The sequence below is a fragment of the Phytophthora ramorum genome, assembly GCF_020800215.1.
Source record: "Phytophthora ramorum isolate Pr-102 chromosome Unknown Phyram_PR-102_s0003, whole genome shotgun sequence".
Lineage (NCBI taxonomy): Eukaryota > Oomycota > Peronosporomycetes > Peronosporales > Peronosporaceae > Phytophthora > Phytophthora ramorum.
Window position 1 is genome coordinate 1,186,874 of NW_027150649.1, and position 14,339 is coordinate 1,201,212.

The 14,339-nt window shown below is 56.2% G+C and overlaps 5 protein-coding genes across 6 annotated transcripts; 3 read left to right on the plus strand and 2 right to left on the minus strand.

Annotated features, from left to right (window-relative positions):
* Positions 1-13: 13 nt before the first annotated feature.
* On the plus strand, positions 14-5,514 carry KRP23_3556 (Intraflagellar transport protein 172; the record flags this gene model as incomplete). Its single annotated transcript, XM_067888419.1, has 2 exons — positions 14-280; positions 337-5,514. 2 exons carry the CDS (start codon positions 14-16, stop codon positions 5,512-5,514), a joined length of 5,445 nt encoding a protein of 1,814 aa, XP_067747665.1.
* A 684-nt stretch (positions 5,515-6,198) lies between these two features.
* On the plus strand, positions 6,199-7,659 carry KRP23_3557 (putative phosphatidylinositol N-acetylglucosaminyltransferase subunit C; the record flags this gene model as incomplete). The annotated part of the gene is made up of 8 exons (XM_067888421.1): positions 6,199-6,216; positions 6,288-6,375; positions 6,451-6,536; positions 6,618-6,735; positions 6,796-6,976; positions 7,068-7,215; positions 7,303-7,469; positions 7,611-7,659. 8 exons carry the CDS (start codon positions 6,199-6,201, stop codon positions 7,657-7,659), a joined length of 855 nt encoding a protein of 284 aa, XP_067747666.1.
* Positions 7,660-9,318: 1,659 nt separating this feature from the next.
* KRP23_3558 lies at positions 9,319-10,536 on the plus strand (the record flags this gene model as incomplete). 2 transcript variants are annotated; one of them, XM_067888422.1, is made up of 1 exon in its annotated part: positions 9,319-10,536. In XM_067888422.1, the coding sequence occupies one exon, from the start codon at positions 9,319-9,321 to the stop codon at positions 10,534-10,536; it is 1,218 nt and encodes a 405-aa protein (XP_067747667.1). The 2 variants fall into 2 exon arrangements, with proteins under 2 accessions (XP_067747667.1, XP_067747668.1); XM_067888423.1 differs by having other exon boundaries at positions 10,201-10,536.
* A 246-nt stretch (positions 10,537-10,782) lies between these two features.
* KRP23_3559 (uncharacterized protein) lies at positions 10,783-11,580 on the minus strand (the record flags this gene model as incomplete). Its single annotated transcript, XM_067888424.1, has 1 exon — positions 10,783-11,580. One exon carries the CDS (start codon positions 11,578-11,580, stop codon positions 10,783-10,785), a length of 798 nt encoding a protein of 265 aa, XP_067747669.1.
* Positions 11,581-11,682: 102 nt separating this feature from the next.
* On the minus strand, positions 11,683-14,235 carry KRP23_3560 (Lysine-specific demethylase 4B; the record flags this gene model as incomplete). The annotated part of the gene is made up of 12 exons (XM_067888425.1): positions 11,683-11,802; positions 11,874-11,921; positions 12,007-12,438; positions 12,513-12,680; positions 12,755-12,822; positions 12,896-13,031; positions 13,123-13,184; positions 13,255-13,333; positions 13,420-13,560; positions 13,637-13,725; positions 13,801-13,993; positions 14,074-14,235. 12 exons carry the CDS (start codon positions 14,233-14,235, stop codon positions 11,683-11,685), a joined length of 1,698 nt encoding a protein of 565 aa, XP_067747670.1.
* Positions 14,236-14,339: the final 104 nt, after the last annotated feature.

Genomic DNA, 14,339 nt, shown 5'->3' on the forward strand with positions numbered 1-14,339 from the left:
AGCCATTTTAGAGATGGCTACATTATCGCGTGCGTCGCTTCAAGATCGCAATGACCAAGAGGCACTTCGGATTCACGGCGACGAAGACGAGAGCAGAATGCAGCTGCGCCATCTGACGTCGTTGCTGCAAGCCACGGAGGGCATGTGCAAGGTCACGGCTATTGCCTTTTCGCCCAACAACCGGCGACTCGCAGTGGTGACCGTGGACCGCGTCGTGCATTTGTTCGACGCGCAGACTGGCGAGCGCAAGGACAAGTTCTCCACCAAGCCGGCCGATAAGGTAATGGAGACTTGTATGCTGCTCTATTGTGGTTGGCGACTCACTTTGCACAACAGGGCGACAAGAACTACATTGTGCGCGCGCTCGAGTTCTCACCGGACTCATCCAAGCTCGCAGTGGCGCAGAGCGACAACATCGTGTTCGTGTACAAAATCGGACTCGAATGGGGCGACAAGAAGAGCATCTGCAACAAGTTCGCGCAGCCCAGCTCCGTGACGACGCTCACGTGGCCAAGTACACACCCGAACGAGATCGTCTTCGGTCTCGCAGACGGCAAGGTCAAGATTGGTCAGTTGCGCAGCAACAAACCAGCCACACTCTACGCGTCCGGGTCCTATGTGTCCCGGGTGTGTAGCAACCCGGAGGGCACCGCTATCTTGTCGGCGCACTACGACGGTGCCATTTATCGCTTCATCTTTGACGATGTGACAGGAGGCCCCACGCACGCTAAGCTTGTGGTGCACTCGTGCGTGCCCTACGCGCTCTCGTGGGGCGAAAGCATCGTAGCTGCGGGAAACGATCGGCGCGTGTCATTCTACGACAAGGATGGTGCTCAACTACGCACGTTCGACTACTCCGGAGACGAAAAGTGCGGTGAGTTCACTTGCAGCGTGTTTAATCCGACAGGCGAGTCTGTGGTCGTGGGTAACTTTGACTCGTTCTACACCTTCAACTTTCAGCATAAAACTGAATCTTGGGAGCTCGTGGGGAGTAAAAGTATTCCTAATCTCTACTCGGTCACCGCCCTTGCATGGAAACATGACGGCAGCCGTCTAGCGGTAGGCTCTGTGTGTGGGGCTTTGGATCTGTACGATGCCTGCGTGCGCCGCTACCGCTATAAAGGCAAGTTCGGGTTCACGTACGTGTCGTTGAGCCAAGTGATTGTCAAGCGACTCGCTACAGGAGCACGAGTTGTTGTACGCTCTGCATTTGGCTGCGAAATTACCAAGCTAAACGTGTTCCAAGATCGGTTCCTCGTGGGTAACACGACCAATACGATTCTCGTCGGAGATCTCGACACGTCACGAATTAGTGAGGTGCAGTGGCAGTCCACAGGCGCGGAGAAGTACATGCTGGACAATGAGAGCGTCTGCGTTGTGTACCAGGCGGGTGAACTGTCACTGATCGAGTATGGACAAAACGAGTTGCTGGGGTCTGTGAGGACGGAGCACCTCAACACGCATTTGCTCAGCGTGCGCATTAACGAGCGGCCCCCACTCCCCATGCCGCAGGATGGTGGTGATCCGACACAGCCCCAGGAGAACAAGAAAATTGCATACCTACTGGACCTGCAGACTATCTGCATCACGGATCTTCACGCTCGTGCTGCCTCCACTGTCAACCATGATTCCCGTGTAGACTGGTTGGAGCTCAACTCGCGCGGAAATTTGCTTCTGTTCCGCGACAAGAGACGGCAGCTTCACCTCTTTGATCTCGATACGCAAAAGCGAAGCACCCTGCTCAACTACTGCAACTACGTGCAGTGGGTGCCTGAATCGGATGTGGTTGTAGCGCAGAATCGTGGAAACCTATCGGTCTGGTATAATATTCGTTCGCCTGACAAAGCTACCATCTACCAGATCAAAGGTGACGTGGAGCAGATTGAGCGCGGCAATGGGCGCACTGAGGTGATTGTGGATGAAGGCATGAATACGGCCTCCTATCAGCTGGATGAGTCCTTGATTGCCTTCGGTGCTGCTGTAGATGACGGGCAGCTCGTGAACGCGATGTCCATTCTTGAACCTCTCGAGCTCACGCCTGAGACTGAGGCTATGTGGAGTCAATTGAGCCTGGAAGCTTTAACGCAGAATGACCACCGCATTGCCGAACGGTGCGCCGCAGCTTTAGGAGATGTCGCTCGCTCCAGATACTTGCGAAAGCTCAACAAGCTGGACTGGCAGGAAAAAGACCGCCTCAACGGACTTGCTCACTGGAAAGTGCGTGCTCAACTTGCCGTGCTCAAGAACGACTACCGCAGCGCTGAGCACTTGCTGCTGGCTCAGGGTCAAGTTGATGAAACTATTGAAATGTATCAGCACTTGCACAAATGGGAAGATGCTATCCGTGTGGCGGAGGCAAAGAATCACGCTGGTTGTGAGCAGATGAAGAGAAGTTACTACGACTACCTTGTGGAATCTCGTCAGGAGGAGAAGGCCGCTGCAGTTAAGGTCAAGGAGGGTGACTATGCGAGTGCAGTGAGTCTTTACCTGAAGGGTGGCTTACCCGCAAAGGCTGCGCAGCTGTTGAACCAGCGAAACCTCGGCCGAGATCACAAGCAGCTTCTAGAGACTGTGGCCGATGCCCTGTACTCGGCTGGCATGTTCGAGAAGGCTGGTGATCAGTTTGAGAAGATGGAGCAGGAGAGTCGCGCGCTAGCAGCATTCATCAAAGCTAATGCCTTCCGAAAGGCTGTTGAGCTCTCGCGGAAGCACTTCCCAGACAAGGTGCTGCGACTTGAAGAGGCCTGGGGCGACTACCTTGTATCTCAAAAGCAAATGGACATGGCTATCAATCATTACATCGAAGGCAATGTGCCTACCAAGGCGGTCGAGGCCGCACTGAATTCACGGCAGTGGGCCAAGGCTAGCCAGCTTGTGGAGAATCTGGAGGATGACGTTTCGTTGCCATACTACCGGCGACTTGCTCGACACTACCAGGACGCAGGCAATCTGGAACAGGCTGAGCGCTGCTTTATCAAGGCTGACGCTGCTCGAGATGCTGTTGAAATGTATACACGCGCCAACAAATGGGACGCTGCCTATCAAGTTGCCCTTAACCACTTGGACAAATACGAGACTGAGCGGCTCTACGTGGAGCAAGCCCACCGCATGGAGCGTGCTGGTAAGCTCAAGGAAGCCGAGAAACTCTTCCTGACCGTGAACGAGCCGGACCTAGCAATCAACATGTACAAGAACCACAAGAACTACGAACAAATGATTCGCCTTGTTACCAAGTACCGCAAGGATCTGCTCAAGGACACCCACATGTATTTGGCTCAGCAGCTTGAACACGAGGGTAACTACAAGGAGGCAGAGCACCACTTTGCAGAGTCTGGTGAGTGGCAAGCTGCAGTCAACATGTACCGCTCAAACGACATGTGGGATGAAGCTATCCGTGTTGCCAAGTTCCACGGCGGCATCAATGCTTCCAAGCGCGTGGCCTATGCATGGGCCATGGACCTGGGTGGTGAACAGGGCGCCAAACTGCTCACCCGTCTGGGACTTATCGAGCCGGCGATCGACTACGCTATTGAAAGTGGGGCGTTTGAGCACGCTTTTGAGCTTGCACGCAACTGTGCTACTAAGAAGCTACCGGAAGTTCATCTCAAACACGCATTGTTCTTGGAGGACGAAGAGCGTTTCAAAGAAGCAGAAGAAGAATTCATTAAGGCTGGTAAGCCCCGAGAAGCGCTGGACATGTATGTGCACCAGCAAGATTGGCAAAATGCTATGCGGGTTGCAGAAAGCGCCGACCCAGCGTCTGTTGCAGACGTCTTTATTGCACAGGCAAGACTCTGGATCGAGCGCAAGGAGCACCAGCGTGCCGAAGGATTCTTCCTCAGCGCCGGCAAACCAGAGTTGGCACTCGCTGCTTATTTGGAAGCTGCAATGTGGGTCGATGCCGTGCGAATCGCTAAGCGCCACCTTCCGCACAAGCTCATGGAAGTCAACATGGCCCACCAACGCGCTATTTTCTCTGGTGGCCCGAAGAAGAAAGAGGAGCTTATGGAGGCCTGTGAAATGTGGGTAGCCTCCCAGCAGTATGTTCAGGCCATTGACGCATATCTGTCGATCTCAGTTGACCAGATCAGCGACCTTGGAGAGCTAGAAGAGCTGTGGGCGAAGGCTATCGAGCTATGTGCCAAACACGACCCGAGTCGCTACAAGTCGATCGTGGAGGAAGTGGCATCGCGCTTGTTAGGCATGTCGCGCTTTGATTCTGCAGCGGAGCACTTCCAATCTATTGACAAGATGAACGAAGCTCTGGATTGCTTTCTGCGCGTGAACAACTGGGCTGCAGCACAGAAGCTTTGCGAACAGCACGCTCCGGAGTTGCTCCCTCGCCTTGAACGTGCGCAACAAGCTAGCGCCTTCGGATCTGCTGGTCACCACCCAGCAGAAGCAAAAATGGCTGGCAGCTCGTACACTCCATCAGCAGATGCCAAGGTTCAATACGCCTCGGAGAAGAAGGAGTCGAAGCTCAGTGCTGGCGGAGGCGATAGTGACGATGCTGGGCGCGGCACTAGTGCGCTTGACGCGTGGATGCAGCGCGGTGAATGGGACAAAGTGCTGTCTTCGGCAGCCAAGCACGGCCCTGGGTCACTGGCTAAGTACTTAGTTCTACGGTGCGCTCGGCTGTGTGAGCACGACGAGATGGATGCCGCTATCAAAACCATTGCTGACTACGGCATCCCGCTTGATCCAGATGCGCTGGACATGACCGAGAAACTTGTCCAGAAAACTCTCGGATGCGCCCACGGTATTGAAGACAACGCAGAACACCAAGCGGTATTACCAGAGCTGGTTAAGTGCTTGCGAAAGCTCGTGAAGGACCTGCGTGCTAACGGTAAGGACTTCCCAAGCTCGAGAGTTCAAAAAATGGAGAAGTGGTTGCTCGTGGCACACTTCTTTGCGATCAAGCACCAGGCATCGAGTGCAGGACTTGACGATCTCGTTGCCAAGATCAGTATGTCGTTGCTACGCTTTGTGGGCGTGCTCCCCGCGGACAAGATGTTTTACCTCGCTGGCACCGCTGCGAGGAAGAAAAAGTGGCTGAGTGCTGCCTTTGTGTACTTTAACCGCTACCTGGATCTGTGCGAGGCTATCGACGACGGCGATGCCAGCAACCTGGATAACACCGACTTTATCGGCACCGATATCCCATCTCCGCTAGACTTTGCGCTGCCGGAGTCGCACTATCTGGCCGAGGAGAGCGCCCGCGAGGAGATCCGGGACTGGGTGCTTACGATCTCGATGGACCAGCAGGTGGCTGAGAAGCTCCCAGAGCGCGCTTGCCTGAACTGCAAGGCCAGCATCTACGAGGCGGCGCTGCAGTGCTCCGAGTGCAAGACGGCGTCGGAGTCGTGTATCATCACGGGGTTCCCGGTGGCCGCCAAGACGACGGTGCACTGCGCCACCTGCAAGGTCATCGCCGACCGCGAGACGTGGAACAAGTGGGTCAAGCAGTTTGGCATCTGCCCATGGTGCTCGGCCCCACAGAAGATGAGCTACTGAGCCTTGCCTTTCAATCTGTTGCTGCTTTCCAATCAATCTGTTGCTGCCGCCTTTCAATCCTGAGATCTGTTCAATGGTGACTCACCCACTTCAACTTGCCTTCAAGCGCCTTCCTTACCCAGCCGGCATGCTAACTACGGTTATTGTACGTGAGGAACAGCTCAGGCTATAGCGTTGTGAGGCTTGCCCTATTGCAATCCGGCTTAAACTCAATGAGTAAGGAAACTAATGCCCTACCTGACAAGTAGGGCCGCCCATTGGGTCCAGCGATCCATGGGTTTCCAATTTATGACGGAGGTGGAATGGCCGTCGCTTAGGAACCCGCTACTTTAGGGTGACTGACAGGGGGCCGGTCCCCGCCCGATCGTTTCAATTTGCCCCGTTGGCAGCTAAGCTCTCGCTGTGTATAGATAGACCCATGGCGGCGGCTGCTGGGTTGGTGCTGCCCTGTTGAATTAGTAGCGGCTCGCTATATACCCCCCAACATGCAGCATTGTCAACAGCGTAAAAGTACCGTTGGAAATCCTAATGAGCTAGCGACACCAGCCAGTTTCAACAATACACAGCGCTGGCATCCACACTGGGCAACGACACTCGCGTGGAATGCGGTCGTCCCATAGAGAGGTGGCTCGGTGCACCACGTCCATTTTCAGCCAATGGGATGCAGATACAGAGTTCTCCGACATGGTGGCGGCGATCAAGGTGGGCCTTCCTCCAGCGCAGCTTGTTCTGTGGTGCACGAGCTCACAAACCGCGTTATGTGCATGGAGCAGCCCAAGTGGAAGAAGATTCTGTACGCCCCGCAGCCATATGAGGACAACTACGTGGATGAGACGTTCCTGGAGCAGATGCGCACGAACGGTGAGTTCGCTACAAACGAAGGGCTTGCAATTACAGCTACGACTAACATTTAAGCCTGGCCTGCTCGCTCTGCAGCAAATGTGCGGGAGCTCAACTACGGGGGCATGGTTCGCTCGGCTGCGGCCATCACGCAGCAGATCTGCGCCATCTTGATCTTCTTTGTGTGTTGCGGTAGCTGGCGATAGGTGTGCGATAGAGAATGGCACTGAACGCGGGGGCTTCCTATTGTTGGTTGCTGTCAGTCAGTGTTCGAGTTCGTTCGTCAAGATGCCGTGTCCGCCGTGCTGCTGGGCGGCATTGACGTGTTCCTGGCGGTGGCTGGCTTCGCAGTGCTGCGCTTCCACCTCGGCCTGCCTCTGCGTAAGTGACGAAGACGATGTTGTGCTGTGGTTGCTAGTGACCGTGCTCCGCTGACTGTAGAGACGCTGGACATGCTGAGCTCGAGTCTGCTCTTCTGCGCTACGCTATCGCTCTTGTCGCCCGTGCTGCGGACGCTCACGAAGTCGTATGCGGATGACACGATTTGGGCGCTGGCGACGCTTTTGGGGCTGCTGCACCTCATCGCGCACGACTACAACTACGTCAACTCGGGCATTGGCCGGTAAGGACTGAGCCAATCGGTCGCTCGATCGCTGTAGCGACTCGTCCCACTAGCGCCTGGCACGATTGACGTGTTACGTGTTGCACTGCAGGTTCAGCGGCACGATCTCGCTGAACGCCGCTATCTTCACGGCGGTGCTGCTGGGCTCGCGACTGAGGTCGAACGAGCACGTGTTTGCGTTCGTGCTGTTGGCGATCGAGATCTTCGCTATGTTCCCCATTTTCCAGCGCGAGGTCAAGGTGCGCATCCATCTTTTTGCTTGCTCGGAAGGGGGTGCTTGCGGCGGTCTTATGCTAACGCGTTTGCGTTCGTCTACCTACATGCAGCGCCACTCGGAGCGGGCCCACCTCATGACGGCGGCCACGCTCTTCGCGCTCTCGTCGGCGCTCACGTGGCAGCTCTCGGCGCTGCTGAGCGTGCTCGCGGGTGCCTTCGTGCTCTTCCTGGCGCTCGTGTGCCCGCTCTGGTTCATGCACGTGCAGGAGTCCAAGAAGTACGTCTGTGTGTGTTGCCTGGCGGAGCATGTCTTTCTGCAGTTTTTTCAGCTGCGCACCGAGGGAGATGCGCCGCTCCTGACGCACGAATGGCGGTCTCACTCTTTTTCGATGCCTGGTTCTTTTTGTGCCCCTTGCAGCGAGATTCTCGGTCCTTGGGACATCGCCCACATCCAGCCCGAGCAGTAGAGCGCCCACGGGAACGATGGTGACAGCACTAGGCGAACAGCGGCTAGGATGGCTTGGCTCCGACAGCAGGACCCGCATCGGCTGCAATGCAGGCGTTCGAGACGCTGAGTGCCACTCGATTCGAACCTTGCAGGTTTAGGCACTTCAAGCGCGGCATGCCGTTTTGTTCGGCGCATTTTCCGTGGAACGCGGACACTGTAACGCAAAAAAGTATCTTTTCCCACGTGCCTCTTCGCGCGCAATTGGTGATCGCACAATGCGATTGTGACCGCCGGGCTCGTCCGCCCTTGCCCGCGAGCGCACTGATGGCCACAGTCTCTGTCTGCGGTCCACCGTCTCCGGTGCCGGCAAAGCCCGCGCCCCTTCACTGACCGAGCGGGTCTATTGCTCGTAAACGAAGGAGATGACAGCAGCAACGGTGGCAGGCAGCGGAAGGGCTCCAGCCACGCTGGCATTAGGCGGCGGTATCGACCACCGCAGTGGTCCACATGGGACGAGATGGACGGACGGCAGCGCTGGGTTCAACGCGTCCCCCTGCGCGCAATGCTGGCCACTCATTGGGGGCCCCCTGGCGCCCCTTCACGGTGCAACAAAAACACTCTCCAGGTGACGTCACGTTGAAGTGCTTGACGGCGGGCGGCTGGCGAAAAGGGACCTGGTGTTGCTGCTGATGGACGTACGCCATGCAAAATGGCCCCACTCACAGTGAGCCCCTGAAATGGCCATAACACTAGCTGTGCCGGCAGCAAGGCACGGCACGGCATGGCTAGAGTATTAGGTCAATCTATCGCCGTCGGAGATGCGCTGGCCGAAAGATACGCGGCCGTTGAAGTGGGCGGTGATTTGCGCCAATCGCAGGGCGCGGCGGAAATCAGTCGAGGCGCTCTGCGATTGGCCGAAAAGTGGTCGACGTGTAACGGAACTTTCCACGAACCCTGTCCCGTCTCCCCGCGCACAGGCATAGCCGGGCGTAAATTTCGGCCACTTCAACGCCCGGTGGCGAATTGCCGCTCGCCAGCGCCGCACACGCCAGAGCCCATGGACGCCAGCAGATGGACCAGATGGCAGGATGGCTGCCTTGCCAAGGTGGGAGGCGGGCGGTGAGCCACGACGGAGATTCGAGCGCGTTGAACGCCTTCATGACCGCTCGCGTTTATGGCTTCTGTTCCATAACGGCAGGCCGAACCGGTGAGCTCGAGCTGATGATCATCGCGAGCCTGGCGTTTCTATGGAGGCTTCGTGGGCCGGGTTCGGCGGCCTTCCATCAACTGACCCGGCGACCCGTGGAAGAACTCTCCGTCGCATGCGCGGCTGCGATTGGCTCAAAAGCTTCAAGCAGCAACCCATTGGCCGACCGCCTGCTAGCACCTCGGACGGCAAGCCCTCTCGCTCACGGGGGCGCCCCATAAAAAAAGGAAAGATTGTCGGCCTGCTCATTTGAGCTTTCGCCTGCAGCTGTGCACGTGTGTTCCCCGCCGCTCTCACTACCGAAGGCTCGCCTCACCCCGCCCGCCTGTTGCCTTCGTTGTCGTTGCCGTCTTGTCGTCCACGTGTATCTTTTCTTGTGTGCTGTGCGCTACCATCACTCTCGGCATCGTCATCCTTCTAGAACAAACGAAGGCTCCTTTCCCCCACCCTCTTCTCTTCAACGCGTTCACTATGGCCTCCGCCGCTGTGCTCAAGAGCGTGCGATCGCACCCCAAGCTCCTCTCGCTGCAGCACGTCGACGACGCCTTCCTCTGCGGCGGCGACGCGCCCATGACCCCGCTGGGCAACGACGCGCCGCTCTTCTCGGCCACCGTGTCCCCGCGCGACCCCGCCGCCAAGCTGGCCGCCGCAACCGCCGCGCCGTCCTCCAAGGCGCAGTCCAGCAACCCTGTCTTCGCCAGCCACCGCGTGTGCATCCCGTCCTCCGCCTCGAGCGATGACGCGTCCGACGACGACGACGACGACATGGTGGACGTCGCGCGCGGGTCCAAGCCCATCAAGGCCAACACCGGTCGCTGGACTGAAGCCGAGCACAAGCTCTTCCTGCAGGGCCTCGAGACCTTCCCCTACCGCGCGTGGAAGAAGATCGCGACGCTCATCAAGACGCGCACCGTGGTGCAGATCCGCACCCACGCGCAAAAGTACTACCAGAAGCTCGAGAAGGAGGAGGCGCGTCTGAAAGAGCGCGAAGCTCAGGACCGCGCGGCCTTCGCGTCCGGTGCGGCGCCCCCCTCGTCGCCCGCAAGCCCCACCTCGCAGAAGAAGAAGATGCACCTCATGCGCAAGCGCAAGTGCTCGCTGCTGGACATGGACACGGACGCGGACAGCGACTCGTCGGTGCTCCCCAGTGTGCCTAAGCGCCTCGCCCGCGAGCAACCTCTGGCCGCGCACATGTCCCCGAAGCAGAAGATGCCGTCGCTCTCGGGCAACAAGGTCTTCTTCGGCAACCCCATGGACGCGCGCTTTATGTTCGGCCGCAACCTGAAGAGCCACGCCGGCATGCAACCGCCGCATCAGCTGCCGATGGATTTCGCCGACGCTGCTGCTGAAGCCATGATCCTCGACTTTGCTGAGGACAGGGCCTTGGCTGACTATTCGCTCGACTGCGTGGACCAGACGCTCGCTTCCATCGACAACGACGACCTCCTGCAGCTCACGGAGGAGGAGCTCGAGTGGTTCTCGACCTCCAGCACGGAGGCCAAGTCGGCCAGTGGTGATGTCAAGACTGAAGCCACTGAGACCGCCAGCCCCGAGCCCTTTTCAGAGCTGGACACTGCCACTTTGGACGGCGAGAATTTTGCCGGGGACTTGTGCCTCGACGACGACGACTTTGTGCTGGACCCGGAGAAGTTCCTGTCGAGCTACTTCGCCCCCAACGAGCAGGCATGAAATGGGAGGGGCGACATCGTGGTGGTCACAAGTGCTGCAGCTTCCTCGTAGAGCGCCGTCCCATCTGTCCGTCCCGTCCGGTTTTTTAGTTTTTTTTTTGAGACCCCTCCCCAGCTTCCTGTCGGGCGCTCGGTTGCAGTAGCTCGTTGAATGAAGCTGGGGCCCTCCAGGACAAGTGTCTACCCTATTATTATTATTATTCAACATCAAAACAATTTTCCCTCTCAGCTACTTGTTCCCTCTCAACTACTTGCTTGCTTGTGTTGAAGTTACTTGGCTGCTGATCTCGAAAAGCAGAACGCTCAGGTCATGGTGGACCACAGCCAGCTTCACTGGAATTGGGACGCACGCCAGCGATGTGTCGCCTCCGTTTCCATTGCTGCAGCCGCTGCGTCGAATAGCCTGGCGGAGATTGTGCGGCTCTGGAGCGGCGTCGCCAAAGCGGCACACAACCACCCGAAAGACCAGCACCAACTTCTTTTGCTTCTTTAGCTTGGCCCTTGACTTATCAGCTGCTGATGCATCTTGGTGCTCCTTTGTTTCAACTGCGACCGTCCTGCAGACGTCGAACGCCACGTCGCACGGCTCGCCCTGAGTGAAATGTCGAGGTACGCGTCGACCGTCTTCACTGGGTGCGAGCGGCTCGAGGCAGCGCCGCGGGTGCAGCTTCTGGTCCTTGAGGAAGGCGTACACCTCCATGCAGGCCAGGGACACGCGCGCGTCCCCGGCCAATGTGGCGGTGAACTCGGCGACGCTCAATTCTTTGGCGCCTTCGCCCTCAGAAGGCAGTAGGAAGATGGCCAACGCCCCTCGTTGCAGCAGGTACTTGGCCTCCTCCGGGTAGAGAGACAGCCCCGTGAAGGAGCCCGTGGAGGTTGGAGGAGGCGCCGCTTTGGCTGCGACTGGCGGGGGCTCTCGGCGCTGCCGCTTCTTCACACTCGCGCCCATGTTAAACAGTAGTCGGCCGCGCTGATGCGTGATGTGCGTTAGTCCCGTGGCCGGATCGTACTCCCCTACGGACATGTCCTTGCCGAGTCGTGCCATGGTGATATTGAATGGAAGTGGCGTTGCTTACTTTTATCAAGGTAAAACGTTATAGAAAGATTGCTACATTTTGCTAGAATACAGCTTCAACATGCTTTACGTTCACCTATCTAAATGGTCCGAGTCTTTCGCTTTCGGTGCCGGTGGCTCCACCGCTACGATCCGCTGCTGCAATTCCTTCGAGTTTACTGACAGCCACTCATCCTTGTCTGCAGACTCACCCTGCCAAAATGGAAACAGTCGTATGAGAGATCGATATGTCACCACTGTGCCAAGTACTGCTTTTTCCTTACCTTGTAGTGTATGCGAATGTATTTGCCTTCCACGGCTGCTACTTTTGCCTGTACAACACCACACGCACAGAAATTTGCGTCAGCTCGGCTCGCATATCATCAAACCCAATACTATCAGGGGCAATCGCCTTGCCTCGGTGTCCTCAAAGCGAATAGTCGAGCCTTTGATCGTGAGAAACTTCCGAACAGTAGCTTTGTCCTTGCTCATGCCCTTTACTGAAGTGACGCTTGATTTACTCGTCGTTGCCGCACTTTTCGTCTTCTTTGAAGGTGACAGCATCCTGGCGGAGACTGGTACTTTCGCTGACTTTTTCTTGGCGCTACCTACAGCTTCTTTCTTCCGCTTGCCCAAACTGCCCCGTACTGCACTCTTGGACGCGGTGCCGCTTCGCTTTCCGACTCCTCCGCTGGACAGAGCGCGCGGCTTGCCTGCATCGGTATCGACGATGCACCGATGGCACAGCAACGACTGCGGGAGGTCTTCAGCAGCTTTGTCTGCGAAATCAGGGTGGATGCAGCGGACGTGGGTCCAAATCTTGCACTTTGAGCATTCAAACCATTGTTCCTGGCAAACAGACGTACACGCGTTATCACTACGAGACAATGTATCCGGTTCGTCAACATGAGCAGTGAATGCACCTCCACTTCAGCATGGGGGTTATTACTGCTGCAATACTTGTTGCACTTGCAGCTGAAGATCCAGGGGTCCTCTCCCAAGAGTTCTGGGCCACGTTGGGGCTCTTCAAACAGCTTCGTGAGGAATGAATCCATGTCAATCCGCACGCTGTCGGGAAGACACTTGCACACCTGCAGCAGCGATTGGTGAGCGATCCTCGCAACAAGTGCTGCATACAGTATCCAAATGTAACTGGTTTTCGTACTTTTGCTCTCAGACCAAACGGAACCCAATGCAGCGTCGCAAAATTGACAGCTTCGGCGATGTTAAAACCTTTTACCACACAAAAGATAAACATTGTCAAGCAAGCCCAACATTTTCCTCGTAATATAGGAAGATATCGTACCGAGATTAAAGCCTTGGTGATATGCTGCGGGAAATGTGATCACAAACTCGTCTGGCTTTTGGTATGCTCGGTAGAAGGGCACGCCAAACTCCCGAAGACGAGCAGGCGATATAAGAGATGTCTTGTGCCGAAGGAACTACAAATATTATTCACACAACAAGAACATTGCCAGGTAAGCACTGCTGAACTGGGTAACAATGGAAAACAAAGTAAGGTAGCAATAGTACCTGGCTGCACGCATGGTGCTTTTCCGGGAACATCGACTGTGCAGCTCTTTCTAGCTGAGGGGCTGCGAATACGTACAAACTGTTAGACCAACACTATTTGACAAGTCACCTGTTAAGCAATGCCGTTCTTACCAGCATCGGGAGGCACGCCATACCAAAACTTGGGTTTTCCTGTGTGAACGTAATTAATGCTGTATAGGTCCATGTCTTCCTGCTCAAACAAAGGAAGTTACAGAAGCACAATGTACCCTCGTCAGCAATTTACAGCTTGAAGTGGGGGCTTCACCTCACACGCACCGTGTGGAACGCGAACATTGCCCTCCACATGCCGAAATACAGCATGGATTGCGTCACTCCAGGCAGATCGATTGTGCGCAAAATCGTGTTGAGGTTGTTTAAATTCCACGACAATGCGTCTGCGTCACCAAACAGCGTAGACTACGTTGCACAAAAGATAGCAGTCAGTATAACTTGAGATATCCCATAAAATATGCACCAAAACCCCAGCCCTGACCACAATATCTGCTCCGTACACAGGAGCATCCATCGTTCCTCTCAACCCCTTCCAGAACCGCCGTTCCACCTCGATTGGGTCATCAGAATCTGAATCCACAATAAAAATACCCAACACTGTCAATATGACACTTGTTGCCCAGAACTCGCAGAAACGTGACACACCTTCAGGTTCCTTGTCCGTGGCTGTTGCTGTCATGGCTTGGAATTCCACGGGGCTCATGGTCTTCCTCTCCACGAGGTCAACATTGAAGATGCCCTTCTTGCCCGCCACGTGTTGGCTCACAGGAGCTGAGACCTGGCACTCGAGCTGTGAAATGTCGTACGAGCGACTGAACCAGCCTCGCGGCGGGACAATCTGCACAACCCAACGAAAAAGTTAAAACACGATTGTCAGATGATTAAACGCCGGGTTTTGCAGCATTTTAACCTTTTTACCTTGCAGATGCCGATTTTGGCGCACTGCGGCTCGACGACTGTGCGGATGTAGGTGGCGAATGACGCGAACTCGGTACGTGTTGGGTGGAACTCGGGGCACCAGGCGCCACTGGAGGAAGACGGTGAGGGCACGGTCGCGCCGCGGGGGTCGCTTGGGCACATGACAGAACTGCAGATAAATGGTCGATTATCTCCCGGATGAAGCGTCGCTGCGTGTCTTTCTTCTGGCAAACCCGTTAAGTGCGATTCCGTCTTTGTTCTACCTT